At 41.5% G+C, this 17821-nt stretch overlaps 1 protein-coding gene and 1 long non-coding RNA gene across 4 annotated transcripts in view; one reads left to right on the top strand and one right to left on the bottom strand.

Annotated features, from left to right (window-relative positions):
• The window catches only part of MORC2 (MORC family CW-type zinc finger 2), a 43454-nt gene extending 36333 nt beyond the window's left edge, over positions 1-7121 (bottom strand). For both annotated transcript variants that reach the window (XM_017499569.2, XM_017499571.2), the window contains exon 1: positions 5574-7121. In XM_017499569.2, coding sequence (XP_017355058.1) covers positions 5574-5641 — 68 coding nt within the window. In that variant the 5' untranslated portion in view covers positions 5642-7121. The remainder of the gene's footprint in view (positions 1-5573) is intronic.
• Positions 7122-7127: 6 nt separating this feature from the next.
• Positions 7128-16511, top strand: LOC108283301. 2 transcript variants are annotated; one of them, XR_001816768.2, is made up of 3 exons: positions 7128-9477; positions 10517-11252; positions 12846-16511. It is a non-coding gene; the product is annotated as an uncharacterized LOC108283301 (long non-coding RNA). The 2 variants fall into 2 exon arrangements; XR_001816767.2 differs by having other exon boundaries at positions 10517-11266.
• The last annotated feature ends 1310 nt before the right edge of the window (positions 16512-17821 follow it).

The raw sequence follows: 17821 nt of genomic DNA, 5'->3' as shown, positions 1-17821 counted from the left end.
AAAAAAAAAAAAAAAGAAAAAGAAAAGAAAGAAAGAAATGTGCCTTGCACATTTAGAACTTTCAAAAAATTCTAAATAGGTAGGGTGCGGCGCCTCACACCTGTAATCCTAGCACTTTGGGAGGCCCAGGCTGGCAAATCCCTTGAGCCCAGGAATTTGAAGCCAACCTGGGCAACATGGCGAAACCCCCGTCTCTACAAAAAAATAAAATAAATTAGCCATCTGTGGTGGTGAACATCTGTAGTCCCAGCTATTTGGAAGGCTGAGATGGGAGGATGGCTTGAGCCTAGGAGGCAGGGGTTGCACTGCGCCACTGCACACCAGCCTGGGTGACAGAGCCAGACCCTATCTCAAAAAAAAAAAAAACTATAAATGGCATTTGTTGTTCCACACAGTCTCAATGCTGTTCCATGCATACATATTTCAGATAAGCTAACAGTACCCTTTACAATGTAACTGAAGGGTAGTTTTGTGATGGCAGTACACATCATAAAAGAGGCTTTTGTGACCACTGTTGGTAAAGTCAGAGATAAATACTCAGAAACTCTTCCAGACCTCCAGCTGATTAAAGACAGATCTTCCAGATGCTAAAATCAGAATTCTAAATATTTCTTAAAATCCTAAGAATCAAAATTATACCAACTGCATAAATTCTTTTTTCCCAAATAATATTCCAAAAGTACACTCATTGTTAGGTAGCATTTGAGATAGAATAAATATCTAAAGAAATTCCTTTCTTCACAGACCTAAACATCCTTTGCATGTGATCCAAGAAAGGAAAAAGACAACCATTTTTTAAAAATTCGCTCACTTTCAACTAGCTTTATTTTTTTTGAGACAGAGTCTCACTCTGTCACCTAGGCTGGAGTGCAGTGGCATGATCTCCACCCACCACAATCTCTGCCTCCCAATTCAAGTGATTCTCCTGACCCAGTATCCACAGCAGCTGGGATTACAGGTGCAGGCTACTACGCCTGGCTAATTTTTTTGTTATTTTTAATAGGGATGGGGTTTCACCCCATTGGCCAGGCAGGCTGGTCTCGAACTCCTGACCTCAAGTGATCCGCCCACCTCAGCCTTCCAAAGTGTTGGGATTACAGGCATGAGCCACCTTGCCTGCCTGATCATGGCTTTTATATCACTTGTGTCACAGAGAAAACAGTTTTGTAGCTCAACATTTCCAGGGACAAATTCACGTGTAAATTAGCTTGTTATATAAGGAAAATGGTCTTCCTATTTATATTCATCCTGAATGTAAACCAATAGATCATCCATAGGCCCATCACACAGTGTGATAGCTTCTGCTGAGTTCCTACACATGCCAACAATAGTTAATTGCCTTAATTACTAGAAAATAAAACTGAGAAATTCTGGAGCAACCATTTTACATTTAAACAGCTTTAATATATTTAGGATATGAGCCTACTCAACAGGCTTATAAGTAATAAGTAATTTAAGTCTCTGAGTTGACAGACTCCTCTACATTCATTTCACATACATATAAAATCCAGAAATAGGGCCACGCGCGATGGCTCATGCCTATAATTCCAGCACTTTGGGAGGCCAAAATGGGCAGATCACGAGGTCAGGAAATCAAGACCATCCTGGCTAACACGGTGAAACCCTATCTCTACTAAAAATACAAAAAATTAGCTGGGTGTGTGGTACGCACCTGTAGTTCCAACTACTCAGGAGGCTGGGGCAAGAGAATAACTTGAACCCGGGAGGCACAGGTTGCAGTGAGCCAAGTTGGCGCCACTGCACTCCAGCATGGGCAACAGAGCAAGACTTCCATCTCAAAAAAATGAATAAATAAAAACCCAGAAATATATAGCCAAGATGTTAAGTTACTAAATGTGCCAACAAAAATAAATAGTAGACATCTATTTGACCATTTAGCAGTACTGCAAAGTAACTTATTATGCATATATTAACATGTAGATGCATAATATATGCATGTTATGCATATACATCTGGAGTGGCAGTCACAAAACCCACCACCAAAGGGAAGCAACCACATAAAACTCCTTTTACTTAAAAACCCTAACTTTTATCATCTAATACTAGCAACATCTGATATTAAATTACCTCAAGACTTTCAGGTTATCATGAGAATTTATTTCCCAGGCCTGTTTTAAGCATTAAAAAGCTGATGTAACCAAGAGTATAATCATCAAAATAGACCTGATATGAAAAAAGACAGACATTTACTATCTCCAACAGATGCTCCAGAATTTACTAAGAACTGACCTGCCTAATGACTAGCACCAAACAAGTTGCCACCACACTGATCAACTTCTGGTTTATATAAACTAATATAATAGAGTAACAATCACCATCCTACACCATGTTTATTGGGTACCACTGCATGAGCTAAGAACTTTGTAAACATCATTTTACATAGTCCTCGTAAAAACTGTAAGATTAGCCCCATTTTATATGAAGAAAGTGAGGCTCAAGAAGTTGACCTGCCCAAGGACACAGCCAGGAAACAGTCAAATTCAGGTTTAGCTGGTTTGCAAGCACATGGTCTTTTCACTGTACCACACTGATTTCCACCCTTCTAGTCTGGTCACTGCTTGCAAGTCTACATTAAATGAAAAGTAAGCAAAGGACCATTTCTTTCCTAATTCATAATATGGTAATACTATAGATGTCAGGCACCCTGAAATGGTGTTGTGTTCCTAAGATTTTGACAGAACAAAGAAGATACTGTGAGACAAATCTTCCCTTCTCTGAAGATGACTTGTTGAACCACTTTACACAGACATGGTTCATCTTCCATTTTTATGAGCTACAAGCCACATCATGTGACAGTTTAAAAATTTATTTTCTTTATAAATTAACTTCCAATTAGGTCACCACAGGGTTTTAAAAATCTCCTGAAATTAGGCCGGGCACGGTGGCTCACGCCTATAATCCCAGTGCTTTGGGAGGCCAAGGCGGGTAGATCACAAGGTCAAGAGATGGAGACCATCCTGATCAACACGGTGAAACCACGTCTCTACTAAAAATACAAAAATTAGCTGGGCATGGTGGCGCGTGCCTGTAGTCCCAGCTATTCGGGAGGCTGAGGCAGGAGAATTGCTTGAACCCAGGAGGTGGAGGTTGCGGTGAGCTGAGATCATGCCACTGCACTCCAGCCTGGGTAACAAGAGCGAAACTCCGTCTAAAAAGAAAAAAAGAAAAACTTCTGAAATTAGTCAGAAATAAAAAACTTATCTTGGTGGTTTAGAGTTTATACTTTCTTCTGATAGGACTAATACATCAAAAAGAACAACTTCTAAGGTTGAATTTGTGACCCAGGTAAGAAATTCCAGAGCTTCCAAAATGATACTCTAACCCTCAAATGTTCATGCAAGCATGTGGTTCCAGTTCAACATGGGTAAGTCAAAGAAAATTTCCTCACTTAAATTACTTAACTGGTTTCTTTTCCTTGGCATTGCCAAATATCTATCATTAATAAGCTATAAAATAACAAGGGGAAAAAAAAGAAGGGATAAATATCCCAGAATCCTTAGAGATTAAAATAAACTAAAATTGAAGACTTACACTGTGAAGTACTCTTTCCTTTATATACAAGCAAACGAGCTCATGAAGGTAAAATTGACTACAGTAGGCACTGCCTAATGGTTAAAACCACTAACTATTGTGGCCAGATAAATCTTACTGCCTTAAGTCTTGGCACCCTAAGTCTGCCATTTGGCAGCTATATAACCATTACCATGTAATTTAATCTCTTTGAACCTCAGTTTCCTCACATGCAATATAGGATTAATCCCTACCCCAAAGGCTTACTGTAAAGATTGCTTCGGACAATGTTTAAAATAGTGACTGGCATGAAGCAATTAACCAGTTTCTATTATTTTACTATCCCATAAAGTCTTTGGTGAAGCTGGAACAAGAACTTAAATTCTTAAGTCCAGTTGATGGTCTTCCAAGATCATCATAAAATCTATAATTCCATCATTCCAAAATTTAGAGCTGAGATAACCATTTATAAGACACAGTCATCCATGAATATTTAAGTGGCCTTCAACTGCTTGATCTTAATACGGCAGTTGAAATATTAAAAAGGACACTGAAGGTTTTTCCCAAGGCTATGCTATGAACTAACTGAATAATTACTGATCAGCAACCTCATCTAAGTGGGTTTCAGGTTCATTATACTTAAGTGTGAGAATTCAGCTTAGGTGACTGCTACAGTAACGTCCCTAAAACTATCTAGTTCAGTAATAAACTTCCTTAGGCCAGCCACGGTGGCTGACACCTGTAATCCCAGCATTTTGGGAGGTCAAGGCAGATGGACCACCTGAGGTCATAACTTTGAGACCAGCCTGGCCAACATACAGTGAAACACTGTCTCTACTAAAAAAATACAAAAATGAGCTGGGTGTGGTGGCACATGCCTTTAGTCCCAGTGACTTGAAAAGCTGAGGCAGGAAAATCGTTTGAACCTGGGAGGTGGAGGCTGCAGTGAGCCAAGATTGCACCACTGCACTCCAGCCTGGGCAACGGAGCAAGACTCCATCTCTCAAAATAACAACAAACTTCCTAAATAAAATGAAACCAGGCTCTCACCATTTGACAATTTGCTTCACTACTTGGCAAAATTTTATTCCCTTTATAGGAAAAATAGCAGAAATATTACAGACATTATGGTGTCACAAACATCTTTTCCATAAAAAGCTAAAAACCATTGTACTACATTAGATAATGGAAGACTATACTCTCAACTCTGAAGGCGGTTCTTCAGAGACTGGACCATTCATGTAGCTGCTCATCTCCTCTCCAGGTACTAGAATGGTAGAACACTTACCTTCATCTCAAAAGTAGTAGGTTATTAAAACACTAAAGAAGTTTTGATCCTACTGGACAACCTCCAAGAGAGTGGATATATGGATTAAACCTGAAACATTCCAGACCAAGTTGGAGTGATGAGATTACTCCTTCATGAACTCAAGAATCATGAATACTGTATGTTTCTGCGGAAATTTTGGGGAAAGACTATCTAAATCAAGGTTTTAAACAAGTTGCGGTTTCCTGCTTTAGCACACACAAATAATACTGGATGTAGGAGCAATTTGTCAGGAAGATAAAGCCAAATGCTGAAAAAATAAAAATTTTCTTCTTGAAAGTTGTCATTTAAACGTCTTCTGTTTTCTTGTCAGAAAGTAAAGATTTGTTATAAACCTGTTTAGGACGTTGTCACTACAGAGAGGAAACAGCTGATACTAAAATACTCCAACACCTGGTGATCCAATAGAGCAGTACTTGTTGGATTCCTATAAACACTTGAAAGAAACAACTCAACATATTGACTTCAAATAACTCGTTTGCATTTAGAAAATTTTGATCCAATAAACAAAAAATCAGATTCTTCTGGATTAGCAACAAGTATTTCACTGATCTTAGTTCTTCAACACAGAGCTCAAGACATCCAGGGATACATTTCACTCCAATGGGATACATCCCAAAAAGCAAAAAAGCAAAATTTTCTGGGGAAATGAATTCCATATAAATATCAAGGAACGAGTTACTGGTTAACTCAGTGGCACCTAGAGGATACTTACGAATTTGTGTGCAGATATTCAAAGGTTAGCTGAGCTCGATTCAGACTGCTGTAATTTGTGAAAGCCATGACTGCAATGAGGTCTCCAGCCCTTCACCCACTAGCTGGGAAATATAACCCTAAAATGAAATCAGCTTCCCAAGATTCTGTCCAGTAAAGCTTCAGTCTGTGCTCCTTAATGACAGTTAAAGTAACTAGTAACTATCCAAAATATATGCAAATAAATGTTTAAAACTACAATTTCTTCAAGTTTTTTTAAATCTTCTCAATGATTACGATGTAATATTTCAGAAAGAACTATGTCATAAATCCGTAGTTTTAAGGAGCTTTTAGCATTAAGTTGCGATAACTCAATTCAGAAAATCTGAGTCTCGTGTGGATGGTCCTGGAGATGGTCCTTGAGAGGGTGGTTTATGACTGCTCCATCTTCATGTTCTTCATGCCTTTTTTGGTTCCCCTAAATTTCCTGTCAGGAAGTTTACCAATCTGGAAATTTACCCACTTCTATCAGAAAACTGATCAGCCATATCTTCGCCACACGTGATGCCAGGATCCTTAAACAGGCCCAAGACCGGTGACCAAGATGTCGATGGAGTGTTATATGGCGCTAGTTGAGGCTTCACCACCTCCCAGCTGAAAAAGCTCCTAGGTGCTGATGATTTTTTTTTTTCAAAGCCCGACCAAACCCGGCTGAGGGTGGCAGTCAGATTTCCTCACACGGGCTCACAGAAACACCTCACAATTGACTCTCCCAGAGCACCTCGGGCGGGGCGCGCCCCTCCCCCACGTCCCTCAGACAACAGCCTCAGCCTCCCAGGCCCTTCCCTGGCCTCGGTCCCGTGGCGGCCTCCTCAGGAAGAGGAGCTACTCCCGGCTTTCAAGGACCGGATCGAAGGCAGTGGAGAGCGCACCACCCGACTGGGCACTACCCGGAGCTCACAACTGCCTTTGTCCCTCCCCGCGGAATTGGAACCCAACAGCCGCAGCGCGCTCTTGGAACCATGTGCTGCTGCCGCCTCCTCCGCCGCTGCCGCTGCCGCCGCCCGCGCGCCGCACTGAATGAGACGGTGACAGGACTCAGCAGCAACACGAAATTCGGCGTTTAGAGCCGCTCTGCCGCCGCAGTCACAGACACCACAGCCACTGCTTTGTCTCCGCTAGTGCACACAGCCCCGGCCACCTCGCGCACTCCCCGACGCCCCAAACCCCCGAGGCCTCCGCGGAGCATTCAGCCAATCATAAAGCTGAATCTCCTCCCGCCCCCGCCCTGATGTACAGCCTCCTGATTGGCGGGCTGCGTATCCCCATGTGACCGGATCTTGGTTGGCCGGTCCCGCCCATGTCACGTGAGAGCGTGCGCCTCTCTTCCTGCTTTCCTGACCCTCTCCGCCATTTAAAGAAACAGTACCGGGGGCGGGCCGAGCGACGCAGCCGGGACGGTAGCTGCGGTGCGGACCGGAGGAGCCATCTTGTCTCGTCGCCGGGGAGTCAGGCCCCTAACTCGAAGAAGCCCTGGCGCGCCCTCCCCCCCTCCCGGGTCTGGTAGGGCGAAGGAACGGGCGTGCGGTCGATCGAGCGATCGGTTGGCGGCTCTTTCTCCTGCTCTGGCATCCAGCTCTTGGGGCGCAGGCCCGGCCGCCGCGGCGCGCGCCCGGTGGCCGTTGGCGCTCGCGCCGCGTCTTTCTTCTCGTACGCAGAACTCGGGCGGCGGCCTATGCGTTTGCGATTCGACGAGGAGTCGTCCGGGTGGTCGGCGGCGGCGGGCAGCTGCTCCGCCCCGCCCCGGGGGAGGCTGCGGCTGCAGCGGCCGCGGGATTTGGAGCGGCCGGGGAGGCGGGGGTGGCCGGAGCCGGCCTGGAGGCCTGGCGCCACCCTTCGGGGCCTGCAAGGACCCAGTTGGGGGGGCAGGAGGGGGCTGGAGGATGGTTGGTTGTGGGATTTCTACTTTGTCTTTTCCTCCTTATGCCGCCTTAGTGAGGTGCGGGAGCTCTGGCGGCAGCCCCGGGGTGGGGAGAGGAGCTCCGGAGTCGGAAGAGCTGGGTTTGCTTCCGGGCCTAGCCACCAGCTGGCCGAGTGACCTTAGGCGAGTCACTCTGTAATTTGTCTGCGCCTCAGTTTCCTCCTCTGCCTATCAATGTGTGTGGAATTGAAAGCGCTTTGTAAACTATAAAGCGTGGGTGTATGTAAAAGATGGTTATTGTTTGTAATGTTTTTTTTGAGTTGTAAGAAAACTTAGCAGTGGCCCAATCCTTGGGTTTTGAACCTGGGAATCTTGGATGGGAGTTGGGGATCCCCAAACTCCCTGAAATTGTGGGAATGTGCGTTTTAGGGAAATGATGATCCATCGCTATCGAGTTTTCCAAGGGAGCTGTGTGACTCAGAAGAGTTAAGAATCACAATTTCTTCATACTACAGAGAGGAAACTGAGGCCTAGATGTCATTTGGGACCCTTCACAACCAATTTGAAGCCCCTGTATGAGTCCCTGGGATATGTGAGCTGTTTCTATGCATAATGGATATTCGGGGTAACAACAGTCCCCTGCTTGGCTTCTATTCTGAATCCTTTTCTTTCACCATGGGGTGCCTGAATGGTGGCTGATGCATATGGTACAATGGCACCCAATGTAAAGCAGCTACAATTAGGAGTGGATGTGTTCTGTAGCATCCTATTTAAATAAGCCTATTTAATCTTTGGTCCGGCAACTGTTTTCTGCTTCTTGTACTGGTGCCTGACTACCTTTCCGACTCTTCATTGACCATTTTCCACGACCATGGTTGTCATCCATTACTTGATCCCACTTCGTATGTCTAGTCTGTGTGGTTGGTGGTGAATAGGCTTCTTTTTACATGGTGCTGCCAAGCCCAGCTAATTAATGGTGCACGTGGACTTTGGCTAGCAGGCTCACTGGAAGAGACTGAATCAGGCACGGAATTCCTGAAGATGTTTGGGGTTTTTTTCTTTCCTAATTGAGGGTTAACATTCTCTGAAAAGTTTTGTTAGAACTACTGCAGAACCTCATAATCAGTAGATTTGGAAGTGATTAAAAGCTTAACTTTTTCTTTGGCCCTCCATGTGTTCTAATTGCTTGCAAGTATAATACTAAGTTGTCCTAGATGCCAGTTTTTGCTTCTTTGTCAATTTGCAGCTGCGTTTATCAAATTTCAGCCCATTATCCAACAAACACTATAAAAATGTTTGAACAATCGGATTACAAACATTTTCATTTTGTGGAGTGGTGCTCACCAAGTGGTACAGCTCTAAGCAAGTGAACACAAACACATTTAAGTGTATTTGTCTGATTAGATGTTAGCCAGTTACGCTATTTCATTCAAATGTCTGAAAAAATCAATTGACTATTCCCTTTTCCTAAAGGGCAGAGACAATCTCACTTCCAGAGAAATGACTGTTTTGGAGAAGAAAAAAAAACCTGTTGGTCTTTTAGCTCTTTTGTAGTTAAATCTGGATGTACCTCAAAAGACAAGACTGTGGTGATAAGATGATTTCCTCAGCGGAAAGGAGGAAAAAAGACAACTGGAACTCAAAGCTTGAATTCTGTGGCAAAACATGAGATGTCCAGGATTGGATGTTGAGAAGATTTCACTACAGTGTTCTGCAATAGTTGGAGCAGATAACTTTCAGTGTAGCCACAGCCATGGACTCCAGATTTCCAGATTTTCAAGAACTGGACCTGGAACCTGAAAGAGCTTGTCAGGATGTCGCAGGAACACTGGAGGTAGATTATTTTTTTTATTTTTGAATTTTGGGACTGTTGACCTTGCCGTGAGAAAAGAGACAACGACTGAGCAAGCACTACCACCAGCACTGTTACTGGGAATTAGAAGACCTGAGTTTCTGTCCAGACCCTCAGTGCAAACTGAGGATGCTCCATCCAAAGCGAATTATGGTACTTGCCATTTTCCAAAATGCCTTATTCTTTACTATCTCTGCACTTTTGTTCATTCTCTCTACTTTGGAAATGGCTCCTCTCTGGCTTTTCATCTGTCAAAATTCTGCCATTTTCTCGGTATCCAACTCAGATGCTCTCTTTTCCGTGAGTCTCCTAACTAGCCAGAATAGAACTTTTAAGTTTTATGTCATTTTGTTATGTATCCTCTCTTTGTATACAAAATCCCGTAAAATAATTACTTGCCTGCATTTGCTGTCTTTGCAGATAGCAGACTCCTTGAAACCAGGGTCCTTGTTTAGTGCATCTTTGCCCACATACAGCACAACATACCATGAAGCATTTATTAGGAAGGAGGAGTTTAGAGAGCAGGCTATCAGAATAAGCAGCCAGTAAGTGTTTTCTTAATTGCTGTCTGTTAAATAAAATTACTCTTAAGGAGAAGAAAAGTCACTAGATATGGGTCATGTTTATGTTTTATTATTTTTTAATTGTAAATTTTGAAAGATCTAGGGATCCCTCAGACATAAGGAGAAACCAATATGTTGAATGGGGTATTATATACAGAAGGACCAAGACCTTATTCTCTCCTACTTAAGATGGAATCCTAGGATGAATGCTAGGACAGTTTTTTAAAAAGGAGCTTTTTAATTTGAGGAAAGAGAAGGAGGGGCAGTATCTCCTTTTTTTAATTGTTGGTATATAAACTTAGAATCTCAGTTCTTTTTATGCCACTTGTGGAGCCACTTTCTCATCCCCATCGAAAAATGCCCAGCAGCCTGAATCCAGTCAAGTTACTTCATTCAAAAGTACAAAGTTTAGTTTCTGTTTGCCACTTTGCAACAATCAGGCTTTTGTGTTTTCTTTTTTGGATTGTTGTTATTTGTTTTCATTTATCATTTGTCATTGCCTAAACCCGGCTCATCAAGAATTAATAGCCATCAGGCTGCTGATGTGCTGGCAGCAGACCCACTTAGAGTCCTGTGTTTGTAGTTCCATGCATTTGTTATCTTACCTGTTTTATCCCTGCCCATTCTAGTCTTGTGCCTCCTGATTGCTGAGTGTTCACCTGGACCTTCTGACTACCTTCCTTGTGCTATTCCATCAGCCTACAGACCCTACAGACCTGGTACCTGGATTTTTGCTGAAGATGATTCCTACCACCTTACTACTGAAGAAGACACCCATTCCATTGGACCACTGTGACTCAGGAGGCATTCAGCCATCATGATGTGGCCTCTACCTCCACTCCTGTTCTGTTCTACCCAGATTCAGCACAGCCCTTTATAGTGAAGTCCGAGTCCTCAAGCCAAATAGCTAAAGCTGTTTTATCACAACAAAGGCCTAGTTTGTTCCATGAGTGTACATTTCTTCAGTTAAAGCCTTCAGAGACACACATAAATTTGGACCAGGGGATTTTTTAGTTATTAATGCTATTTGAAGAAAAGCAACGTCTTTTTGAGAACAGCATTGGACCGTACCACACAATCTCAAATGATTGAAATTCATGAACATCTAGGATCCCATGAAGGTCACTGCACCCTGTTTTTTCTACTTCAAATCCTGTACTAGCCTATTGAATGAGAAAACATATTCTGACCCATTGGGACCAAATCAAAGGCACAAAGAACTCCTCATAGCATCTTCTTTGGAATTACTCAGGAACCAGAACTTTTTACACAAATGTGAGAAATTCCACCAAGGAGTCCCCTTACCTAACAGCATCTCACAAGGCTGCATCAGATTCCAGAAAAGGCTTCTCTTGATACATCAAGGTAGAACCTCTATGGTAAATCCCCTCTGTTTATATAGCACTTTACAGTTTCAAGGCACTTGTACATACATTTATCTCAATTATCAAAATACCTGTGAATTATAGTCGCTTTTTGCAAATGAGAGAATATAAATTTTAAAAGTTAAGCAGTTATCCAAAGTGACACAGTTAAGAAAGTGGTAGAGGCCAGGCTTTCTGACTCCCTGTTCAGTACTCTCCTTGGAATTAGCCTCCATTTTGCCCAGTGTTAAAATGACTGGGTATTGGGAACCTCAGGAAATTTTCCGGCTTCCTGATCTGGTGCCCCCAATCACATAGGATGTCATAAGTGTGACCTTGTGACAGCTACATCTAGACCAAAATCCCATGGTGATATCCCCAAGGTTTAGGGGTATACTATCTCCATGGTGGAAGACTGTCAAATCAGAAAGGGACATTTTCTAACAACAAAGCTACCCAACATGAAACAAAAAGCTGCTTGTAGATTTTTTAAGACTTACTAATACTCCTGGGCCCTAAGAGCTTATCTGTGGTCCTCTCTCTGCAAACTAATATTTACACAAAATGAGCTGCCTGGTTTTTTAAGGCAGTACCCTGTGCGTGTGTGTATGAATGACATGGAGAAAGCTTCTGTTACCTAGTAAGACAGTATAATACGTAAGACATGTCCCTTCCCCCAGTTTACATTGAGATATAGTGTATTAAAGAAGACTTGCAGCAAATTACTACTGCTTCTATGCTTAAATTCAGAAATCTAGTTTTTTTTAAAACACTTGCAGCAAAGAGTTCCATTTTGCTATTTAACCCGTTGTGTCCTAAGTTTAATCAAACACAGAAGGGTATTTTTTGCATCATTCCATCTAATGGAATGCAGAAACTGTTTTAGAGCAGTATAGCCAGTGCTTCCTGATTGCCAGCAGATTGCCCTGGACACCCCAGAATAAACAGCATCTTCAAAATCCCCCTTTCTCATATCTTGTTATTAACTGCTTGAATTAGTGTGTCTCTGTCATTTGACAGTCCTGCATCTTGACCATTACCTTTATTTTCTGTCAAGGGAATCTGTAGAAGATGTGTGGGGAGACATAGGAAAGGAATAGGGGAAAGTAAATTCACCCCAAATTGGATAAATTCCATGACATTTAGCAGTATACTTCTGTGTCCCTAGAATTGTACCATAACTTTAGTTCAAGGGCATTGCATCTCAGGTGGGTAAGGAGTTTGGGAAGGGGAGAGAAGGGGAGAGAAGGGGTGAGAAGATATTTCAGAATTTGAGTTATGGCCCATTGAGACTTACCAATGCTTGAGAAGTCATCCAGCCATGGACTTCTTGGAGTAATATTTACAAAAAAATGGATGCATTTTGCAATCTCATGCAAAAACCCCAGTGCTATTGCAACTGAAAATCATTAGCCTGTTCTCTGATAGTTACTTACAAGCCCAACAGCAATCAAAATTTATAGCAGATGAGCTTTAACTCCATCAACCTGTAATGTGGTCTGTATTGGGGAAAAAATGAATAGAAAAACACCTTGTTTTACCACAGGCTTTGCTTACAGTTTCTGCTTTCTGTGACCCATTTTTTGTATTTCAGCATTTTGTGAACGACTTATTCTTAGATCATTGGTTTTCCAAAGGCTTTGTGGCCATGAAGCTCTTTGAGTGAAAACGTTGTAGAAGCCCAGAGTAAAAGTGAAGCTGCTCTGGATGAAGCAATGAAGCAGGACTAGGGGCCTGAAGCCTGCTACAACTATCTTCCTTTACCACTGTGGTGACACCTAAGGGGACTTCCTTATAACACCTTGAACTCTTCAGAACACAGTTTGAAAACCACTTCTCTAGACAGCGATATGTTTGACCTGAATGGCATTCCAATCTCTTCTGTACCTCCACCCAGCATAGTTCATGTTCAGTTGATGCTGAACATTCTTAGAAGTACTGTGTGCAAACTTAGAAAAGTGCAAGAAGACAGGCATGTCCTTGACCCCAGGAATGGTCATGGGCGGAAAGTGCTGTCAAGGGAATCTAGATTAACAGCCCTCTGCTCCAGATGGATATCCAGTGATTCCTAGAATGGGATATAGCCAGAGAACAATTCTATGTACCCTACACTGACAGACTCCCGTAAACAACTTCTGTTCACAAACACCAGATGCTCTAGTGGTACCTGAAGTACATGACTTTGAAGTCTTGACCCTCCATGGATACCTGAATTGCCAGCAAGCGGGTTTTGAAGCTGGTGCCTCATTGAGGCCGTATTAGAGCAACTTGTACATTTGACCTCTTGTCATCAGCCGTGGTACTCTACTTCATGCAAGAGAAAACTATGAAAGCTGAATTCAAATACTAGCAACATTTCCTAAAGGGACTCAATATCTGTTTTGTCATTCATCTTCTTTTCCAAACTACACATCACTGTATGACTCAACCAGTAGCAGTTACACTGTTCCTTGGTTTTTATTCAGTTTAACTACTGTTTCCAAGATAAATGAGCAAACAACCTTTTTTTAAAAAAGCTGAAACAATTCCTTTATTTTCATCACTGGCATATCTGCCTATTCAGAATTATTATGACTACTCAGCTCTAACTTTAACAGCTGATCTTCAAGAGACAGTCTTTGAATATCCCTTCTGGTATGTGATTTAAAATACAACAATTTGGAAAAGTTTCTTTTAGCCAGTAAGAGATTTTTTTTTTAATCGCTCTGTCTTGTGCTGAGAGGTGTTCTTTTAAGATGAATCTTTTGATGTCTGATACCACCAACAATAGGTGGTAGGGGTAGTTGGAGGCTGGCCCTTTGAGCAGGCCATGATAGCTTACTTGCTGGGCATTTCAGATGGCTTATTACCTGCCTTTTTGCTGGAAACAGACTTATTTGAAGAATAAAATTTATGAAGACTGTGGCTAAGGATTTTATCAGTAGACTTAAGAGCTTTTGGCCTTGTGGATATTTTAGTGGAACCACATCAGTCTCAATACTGTCATTTTACACTGATTCAGAGCACCTGACTTCATTTTTGACATGATATACTTAAGGCAGGCGTTGTAACAGATATTAAGACAACTTAATCTGTTTCAGAAGGAAGGATTCCATTCATAAACTCGTAAGCCAGATCATGTTGAACAAGGAGACTTTGATGTGTATCATGAGAAAACTCATTCCTTTACTCCCCAATTTAAAGGCCAGCTATCCTGAGCTACTCCAATGAATGCACTGGTTAAACTTTGGGAATAGTTTCTTTATATTCTTGTCTCTCTAGGCCAGTCGTGATTACATGACTCCACATCTCGTCAAACAAGGCCTGCGGCTGGTTGCTGTAGACTGCTCACCCTCGACAAATAAAATCTGGATGACTAGCCTGCTTGTATATACAACTGTTATTTGTAAAGAAGTTATCTTCAATTTTCTACAACCTTCAAATTGTCAGCTCTTTTCTTCTTCTCTAATTTTTCTGTACTTTACAGAAAAAGACATTGATCTATACTGCCATTCCTTCTAATCCTGCCATACTCAGTCAAAATGAATGACTTAAGATGAAGATGATCATCTGCTCGAATCTAAAATATACATTGTGTATAAGAATTGGAGATTAGAAAAGCAAAAAACCTAAAACTTAAACCTAGGAGCTTGCCTACTATCTCCATGTCTCCATGCCTCAGATTTCATCTCAATCTTTGAACAGCACCATTCAACCAATCTGAGGCCTTGACTTATAAGATGATTCTCAGAGATGGGCTGAGTCACGAAAGATGACGACTTGATTACCAAAGAAAGTAGGGCCAACTTTGACAAACCTGGCTCTGCTGACCCTGTCACTCCCAGATGTAGCATAGACTCCTAAATAGACCCACAAGTCTGAGGAGAAGGCCTTCTCCTGAGCTGAAAGTTCTTTGGCAGATGAGCAGGAAACTGAAAGCTGATGTACCTGACTGGCTCTGTAAGATCAGAAAACTGTATTTAGAGTAAGCCCTATGGATTAACCCTGGAGTACCCAGGGTAAAAACTAATTTACAGAATTTCCTTATTAATCTGCCTCTTTTTCCAGATCATATTCTGGCTATTGGTATGACTGGCCCCTCTGAAGTTACCCTGCTTGTCTATTTTCCTGACTCAGCTCTTGCCTGCCTTTTTCACATATTGCTGCAATTAGACTCACTGACCTTGAGAAGACTACAGCCAATTTTAGCCTATCTTGTGCCCAATACAACAAGAATTTTTAATAGAAACAACCCACACCTCACCTACTAGGACTCAACAATCACAACAGGAAGGACCATGCTGTGTACTCCTTGATCAGCAGTTTTTTTAAAGATATTTTTAAGTGCAGAGTAAGCCTCTCTGAAAGTGTATTTGATGACTTTCAGCACCTGGAACCTCTTCTATCAGATCTCAAGGAATACAGCAGATTCAAAGCGGTGTCCATTTCTCTCCTGTAGTAGTGCAGAAATGAGTCTGATTTACCAGGACACACAGAACTGTACCAGTTCAACCTGGCAAAAAGGAACACAAGAAAAGTTTCCACTGTACTTAAAATTTACCACTGACTCAAATTGCCTCACAGAATTATTTGATGTAGAAGGCTAGTTGTCTTGCTTCACATCAGCAGGACAGTTGGGCTCTCAGACTCATGATCACTGAGTTTGCTTGTATTAAAACTCTGTGGTTTTATCCAAAGTATGCTATTGGACATGATTATTATTCCATTCAAATGGATTACAGACTTCTTGAGGACAGGACAAACTTAGAATACTTTTATAACCGAGGAAGAAATCATGCCAGCTTTTAGCATTCAACTTCATAAGCAGAGATTAAGCTTTTTCATACTGTTCTTATCCTGGACAGCAGTAGTTTTTAATTGCCCAGCATCCATTCCATCTCATTGTGACAACTCTACGATGTTTCTTAAAACCACCTCTTCCTGTTTTCAGTCTGTGTGGTTTGGACAATTTGACCCAACCTTGAGCTTTGTGGGTGGACATGTAATTGAGACCTCATCAATCAGCAAATCCATCTGAACTGTGGAGGAGAAGCTCTCTTTACTGAGGTGCTTTAGCTTTGTGGGATGAAAACCTCAAACCAACAGGGCCTACCATGTAGATAACGAAGCCAGTGCAGGGGAAAGCAGAGCCAAAATAATGGAGAGACTTGAATCCTGATGACAACGTTTGTGCCCCTGGATCCAACCGTGCCTGAAGCTAGTATATCCCCTGGACTTTTCAGTTATGTGAACCAATAAATACCCTTTTTTGCTTAAGTTACTTTGAGTTGGGTTTCTCTTACTTGAAATTGAATCCAGATTAATATATCTACCAACATTGAAACTTGACAGATCCAAGTATTTATTAAGCTAGAGGTCATGGTCACTGAAATTATTTTCCAAAGTGGAAGACAAAATGAAACAGGAATGGAGAGAATATTTAAGATACCACAGAAGCATAAAAATAACGTGGTAGGAAGTAACAGAAGACCTAAATGTCATTAAAGGATAGGCCAAGGTATGGTTCAGCCATGTAGGAAAATCTTAACATTTATTAAAACGAATAAAGTACATTCATTGTGTATGGAAAAATGGCCATGATACATTAGGTGAGACAACCTATTGATAGAAAAGTGTGTAGTATGAACTCATTTTAAAATGTGTGTGCTTATGTTTATAAATGCATAGAAAAGTCTATTCATGGCTTTCTTTGAATAGTGTAGGTTACACGAGACTTTCAACCTTATACATTTCTGTATTCTACACTACCCACATTACTTTTAAACTTTATTTAAATAAAGAATTTTTTAAATTTAGTGCTTACTGTTTGTCCTTAGCAAGTTATTTAACGCTAAGCCTGTTAAATTATTAAAATACCCACTTTTATATTAGTAAATATTAAAATATATTAATCATTCATTACTCCAGTTGGCAGATAGCTACACCTTTACTTGTTTGAGAAACTCAAAGCTCAGTAATTGTTCCTTGATTTTTTAAGCATGTCTCCTTCAAATGATTTTATTTGGATTATCAGAATTTTACGGTTTTAAGGTTCATCAAAAATTATCGTAGTTCTTGACTGATGTTAACCTACTAAGACTATTGCACCATCCATATTAGGCAGAAAACAAGGAAAGTCACATCTTTTAAAAAATCTTTCAGTTATTCCAATGTCACTGCAATTAAGGTCAATAGTGACCTTTTAATTGCTAAAGCCATTACACATGCATCTTATCTGAATTTTCAGCAGCACAGATAACTCCCACCAGCTTCTTGAAATACTCTTCCCTTAAGTACTGTTTATACTTCATTTTCTTTTCAACTTGCTGGCTACTCCTTTATTGTGGGTCCTTCTCCCCATCATGTAAATATTGGTAAAGAGAGCATCCATTGTTTGGCTTGTCAAAAATTACTTCCCCTTTCCTTTAATGATAGATCCCCACTTAACTCTTTAGAAAGCTACTCCTTCCCATTCAGTGGAAATGTATGTTATAGTACTCTGGCCTCATGCCCCCTGGCTGAGGTTTGAGCAGTGCAAGCTCATCCTATCAAATTTCCCACCAGGACTTTGATTCTTAAGAGGTGACCACA

This window comes from Cebus imitator, unplaced genomic scaffold (assembly GCF_001604975.1).
Source record: "Cebus imitator isolate Cc_AM_T3 unplaced genomic scaffold, Cebus_imitator-1.0 Scaffold258, whole genome shotgun sequence".
Classification (NCBI taxonomy): domain Eukaryota; kingdom Metazoa; phylum Chordata; class Mammalia; order Primates; family Cebidae; genus Cebus; species Cebus imitator.
Note: the sequence above shows the minus strand (reverse complement) of the source record. Positions and strands in the feature narration are given on the sequence as shown.